Source organism: Varanus komodoensis, unplaced genomic scaffold (genome assembly GCF_004798865.1).
Source record: "Varanus komodoensis strain SLA01 unplaced genomic scaffold, ASM479886v1 scaffold11, whole genome shotgun sequence".
Taxonomy (NCBI): domain Eukaryota; kingdom Metazoa; phylum Chordata; class Lepidosauria; order Squamata; family Varanidae; genus Varanus; species Varanus komodoensis.
This window is the reverse complement of record NW_025335317.1, coordinates 353,444-359,138: the sequence shown is the minus strand read 5'-3', so window position 1 is coordinate 359,138 and position 5,695 is coordinate 353,444. Positions and strand designations below refer to the sequence as shown.

The following is a 5,695-nucleotide window of genomic DNA, read 5'->3' as shown; positions in this document are numbered from 1 at the left end:
TCCGTTTCAAGACCCCGCACGTCGGAAAACGGGGCCCCGTGCAGGGACGGTGGGAGTTCAAAACGGGCTGTTGCCCCATTCAGAACAGCCGAATCAGGTGAGCTCCGGTCGTCTAGCTGACACACGTGTGTGTGGATGAAAGGTGCTCTGGAGCAAGGACCTGGGCAACAGCCCCGGCAGCAGCATTCCTGCCCAGGAGGAAAGAGCAGGTGGGCCACCCGTGCGGTCCTGCCCTGTGCACTCTGTGTCCCTCGTTGCACGCGCATCTCCGATACTCTGTACAGCTTGAGACTAACTGGGATTTTACAGTGTTTCGTTCATGCACAAACTCCGGCATTTGCATTTCTTCTACCACTCTTTCTACCCTTCAGCAGTAAATGTTGAAATGTACAACTGGAAGCACTAGAAGTAGAAATTTACTTAAAAACACCGTTTCAAAGCATGCTGACATGAACCCTGGCTGCAGGGCACAGTCTGGAACAGCACAGGAGGCCCGCAGGCCACACGCTGCCCTCCCGCGGAGCTCAGTCCTCAGCGTCTGTACTTGGAAATCAGCCGCGCTCCGTTAAAGCGGGGAGTGCGGAGGACAGTGCCCCCACTGAGGCACAAGCGCCCCAAGCAGCAGCCTCAGAAACACCCACCTGAGCAGAGCAAGCCGCCGCCGGACCGGTCCTGCCCCGCTGCTCGGACGCCTGCCTGCCTGCCTGCCTGCCCGCGATCACCCCCAGTGGGGCAGGGCGCCTTTTCCTACCTTGGACACTTGAAGGGGTCCTTTCTGTTCAGAGCCCCCCTGCAGCCGGAAGCCCCAGGGGGCCCCTCCAGAGAGAGTGACCGCCACCTCTTCCTCTTCGGCTCCCATGGCTTCGGTGCGCTTCCTTTGGCGACAAATGCCTCTCTCCAAAAGCCGCTCCTAAGGGTCGCAGGGTTCCACTGCCATGGTCGCCGGGGGTGTCCGGCTCCCTCAGCCTTTCCTCCCTTTCCCCCACTCTTGTGCTCATGCACAGGACAGCTCAGTCCACCAGGACCCACGCTCCCCACTCTGCTAGACCCCCAGCTGTTGAGCCAGCCGATTTGATTCCACTTTTGGTAAGAGGCCAGAGTCTTTCTGCACATGCATCTTGTCAATCTCACCCTCCGTGCTCCCCCCACCTCCTGGCTGGCCATCGGCCCTGGATGTCTCACCAAAGTGTGGCCGAAAATAGCTCTCCTCCTGTCTCTCTTCAGAGCTGGGTCCCACACTTTTCCAGATGGGAAGGATTTAATTTAAGCATTGCAATAAAACTTGGAATTCCAAGGATCCCAGAGGCTTTCCTTTTTGTTCTTCAGCGACAGCAAAGACCCCTTGAGTGGGAATGCTGCCTTACTCAGAACAATTTCATTACTATCATATAATGCAAAGTGCAGAAAGGGATGGGTGTTGTGTTTGCAAAGCCTTGACCACGTGGCAGCTGCAGCCATCGCAGGGGCCCGGGCAGGAGGCCGTGTGCGCAGAAGACGGCACGGCGAGGGTCCGAGAAGCGCTAGCACAACCCTGGAGTTCAATTAGCTGCACTAAAGGCATCACTGAATGCAGCACAAAACTGGTGACAGTAACAGCAACCATAAACTCAAAACCAAAACAGGGAGGAAATCAAAGCTAGCACCGCAGTGATTTTGATAAACTTCTGCACAAGGGTTGGACAAAATGCCAAAATTAAAATGTTGGTCATAGAGAAGCTGGAGGCCAAATATTTTCCCCAAAGGGCAGAGCCATCCTCTACTCGTATTACACTGGGATGGAGATAAGCAGCTGCTCCAGGGATGGAACAGCAACTGTACTCCACGCCTGCTCCTCCAGGAAAGGGAGGAGAAAACACAACCCGATAAACAGAAGCAGTGTCAAAACAGCCGGTCGGCCTCCAGTGCCCGACCGGCTCTCCTTGGAGCCGCTTTGCCTTTTCAGAGCAAGGAAAACCCGCCGCTCCCTGGGAAGGTCAGCCTGAACCCGCTGGGCATTTGTGCCTCCTGGTGCTTGTACAGTGGGGCAGAGGGGCCCCCAAAGGGAGCTGTGGGGAAATGAGCCTCTCTTTTTGCAGAGCCCCAAAGCAGAAACCTCAGTGAGGGAGGGGTTTAAAGGCCTCGCCCACCCTCGTCGCTGCCTGCTGGAGCTGAACCAGGCGTTGGGTGATGGCGTGCTTACTAACCAAGCCAGGGGGGTTAAAAAATTACGTGCCCAACAGCAGCTGGGGCAGCTGCTGTTGGTCCTGCGGGGGGGGGGGCGGTCATTCCTCCCCTGCTTTGAGCCCACCCCCTTGTGTGAATCCCCTCATGCAAAAAGCTCTCCACTGGCTCTAAACCTACTGAACTTTTCCTCCTCTTGTGATGGCACTTTTATAATGCTTCCATAAGAATTCAGAATCGTAATGTTTACAGTTCAAGTGCCTTTTCCTTCCAAGCAAGGCCCAGAGCTCCTTGCCCCAGTCGCAGCCGCAGAGATGCCCGTGCCTCCTGCAGGGTGGCTGCCTCGGCCGGGATTCGCTTGCCCTCACTCTGCAAAGACGGGTTGTGGCCAGCCCCGTCGGCAGTGCTGGTGGCCTTACATGAGTCACCTCCTCTGCCTGCTGGCCCTAAAAGGTACTGCGAACAGAGGGGCCTCCTCCACTGGCACATCAGCTACTCGGCCACACGGGGCTGTCCTTTTCTCCCAGACCCCAAATATAGCCGTGTGGCAGCAACAAGGAACAGAGTGAAGGATCTTGGACTGTGCTCATGTAGTCTATGTAGCTGCTTGTCCATTTCTCATCTGTGGGTTAACGTACTTATCTGAAAGCTAGGTAGCTACCAGGAGCTACTAGAAAGTGTAAATGTAGCCACTATTTAAACGCTTCAATCCATGCCTTGCACTCAGCAAATCGAATTCCTACTTCCAGATAAATGGCTGCATTCAAAGAAACATGGAAACTGAGCGAGTGAGAAGGGGTCTCCTGGGCCATCTAGTCTGACCCCTGGCTCCAGCCAGTTCCACTCACGACAGGCCCACGTGTGCATGTCCAGCCTGTCTCATTCCACATACAGCAAGAAAGGCCCAGTAACTTCCTAAGAAAACCAGACCGGACTTTTTCCATTTGCAAATGAATTCCCAAAATCCAGATAGAGATGCCATAAGTAAGTTGGGCCAAGTTTTTTGCTTTATAAATTTGTATTGCAGAGTGGATGATGTCCACCTTGGGTAAAAAAAGCATCTTAAAATCTGCTGGCTAAAGTTTGCCGATTCAGTCGTTTGTCTACATTGTTCAAACCAAAGCCCAGTGCTCTGCATCTGAACTCCTAGATATTTAATATGGAAGATTTGCTTAATGATATGGCCATTTAAAGTCTGTTTAAACTATTTTCTAGCTTTAGAGAACACCAGGACTTGAGAGTTATTACAATTAATAATCTGGCTATTCATAGAGCATTACGTTCCAAATGGGGCTAGTAAATGATTCAACCCAATTCTGGCTGGTGAAAGCAATAAAACATCTTCAGCGCACAGAAGTAAAGGTATCTTAGTATTACACATCCTGGGAGCATGAGAATCTATGTTAAGGAAATGGAAAGCCAGATCATTGGAAAATACATTAAAAAGAAAAGGGGCCAGAATACCACCATGTCTAACTCCCCTTGTGACAGGGATTAGGTTAGTAACATTAGGGTTACTAACCCTGCAGGCCACATCTGACTTGACTGGAAGTCTGGTTGTACAAACATCTAATAAGGAATAGTACATGCTTATGCATGGAACCATTATGTAATTTAGAGCATAACTGATTCCTTGGAACAGTTTCCTTAAATTAAAAGCTGATTTAAGGTTAAAAAAGGCAGTGAATAGCTTCCCACCAGAAATGGAGGTATACTTCTCAGTTAAATGAGCCAGCACACAACAATGGTCAAAGGTTGAACAGCCAGGTTTGAACTCAGTCTGCTCCCAACCCAACCCAACCCATTCTATAATTATCTTCCCTCCAGGTTAAAAGCTTGTGTTTTAAGCACTTTGCGCAAAGTTTCCCAACAACCAAAAGAAGGCTGATAAGGACAGTAATTGATAGGATTGGGACCCAGTGGTTGCTGCTTCCTGCCTTTCAGCTGGGGCAGGAAATCCAAAGCTGCTGCATTACCAAAACTAAGCTAGATACCTGACTGAAATGGATCCAGATAGTTGCTGCCACACCATTAAAAATGTCTGGCATCAAAGGGTAATGACTCACTTTACTGGGAAAGTGAATTATTATTCATGACTAGCTGATAGTAGGGAAGAACCTTTGGGTCCAGCAGCCCTTTATCAGGGCCCCTTTCACGGTTTTAGAACCACCCTCTATTCCAAAGAGACATTTCTTGGACTCAGCCAGGCATTTTTTCCATGCTGGATATTTTAAGCCAAGAGGGGCAAGGTAGAGTGGGAGAGGTGCACGACTCCACTTTGCTAATTTCTTGGACCTCTATGTGGAAATTCATACAGGAACACTTGCTGCACTAACTATAGAACAAAGTGTTTGCTGAGCCCACAATTTTATCCAAGCTTAGTCAGAAAAAAGTCCTATAATCCTAGCATGTCCAGGCCTTAAGGACTGCAGCTAGTCTCTTGCCTGGCATTTCAGCATTCTTAGTTGGATATGAACTAAGATTGTAACCCTAAGTAATAGAAACCAACAGTTACAACTTCATGTAGTTGAGTTTAGGCAAGCTAGACACAACAGTGCCATTATTACTGTTGTATTTAATTGAGTATATGCAAGCAATTCTAGGAGACTTTGTGGAACAACATAAAAATATTCAAATACCTAAAGAATGTATAGCTTGTTCTAATAGTGTATGTGCCATTTCTTTAATGTGTGTACACATGGAAACAGCTGACAGGGGTTTTCTGGCTTTTAACTGCATGCCTTTATCTTGATGAAAATACGTAAGCTGCCAAGTTCTGCACAATTCTTTCCCAGGCAGCAAGAAAATGAGTCTCGGATGTACTTGCACACAAGCCAACCAACAGAACGTCTTGCCGAGAAGTGTTATCCAAGCCACGACGGGGGCCTCCGGGCACGGCTTTGCATGCCCCGTTCATGGAACTCGGGGCGGGGTGCTGCCGCACTGCCCGCGGCCTTTTCTCTCCCTTTCCACAGAAAGGCCATTATGGAAAGCGAAACGGAGCTGCTACCCGATGCCTTCTCCACCGAGATCGCGGAAGCCCCTGGAGTGAGAGGGCCCGCGTGGGAGGCCTCCTCCCGCGCCGCGCTAGGCCGCAGCGGGGTCCCGCCCGGAGGCTGGCGGGCGGCGGGCCGGGGTCCCCCTTCACGCAGAGCCACAAGCCGCGCGGCAGCGGAGCAGCCGAACGGGGGGACGGCGGCGCGGGGGCGATCCCCGCTTCCCGGCAGGAGGCGGCTCAGGCCTCGGCCAGGGACGGGGCGGCCCCCCGCCCGGAAATGCCCCTTGACCGGAAGTGCGTCAGGATGGGCCAGAAAGCGGCCGCCGCCACTTCCTCGTCCTCCCCTCGCCCGCCCGCGCTGCGCACGCGCAGATCCGTGCCCTGCGCCTGCCTCTGGGCGGGGCCGCCGAGAAGTGAGGACGTGGCAGCTGCAGGAAGAGCAGAGCGGACGCGGGGAGTGCTTCCGGTTGAGCGGCGGGCCAGGAACCGGAAGCCGGGCAACGGCGGGCGGCGGCAGCCGGGGCAGCTGGTTCTGGA

The 5,695-nt window shown here is 52.3% G+C and overlaps 2 protein-coding genes across 2 annotated transcripts in view; one reads left to right on the top strand and one right to left on the bottom strand.

Annotated features, from left to right (window-relative positions):
• The window catches only part of SYNPO2L (synaptopodin 2 like), a 25,898-nt gene extending 24,790 nt beyond the window's left edge, over positions 1–1,108 (bottom strand). The window contains exon 1 of the mRNA XM_044420040.1: positions 752–1,108. Coding sequence (XP_044275975.1) covers positions 752–859 — 108 coding nt within the window. The 5' untranslated portion in view covers positions 860–1,108. The remainder of the gene's footprint in view (positions 1–751) is intronic.
• Positions 1,109–5,605: 4,497 nt separating this feature from the next.
• SEC24C (SEC24 homolog C, COPII coat complex component) overlaps positions 5,606–5,695 on the top strand; it is a 40,880-nt gene continuing 40,790 nt past the window's right edge. Inside the window, exon 1 of the mRNA XM_044420158.1 lies at positions 5,606–5,693. The gene's annotated coding sequence lies outside the window, so the exon portion shown is untranslated. The remainder of the gene's footprint in view (positions 5,694–5,695) is intronic.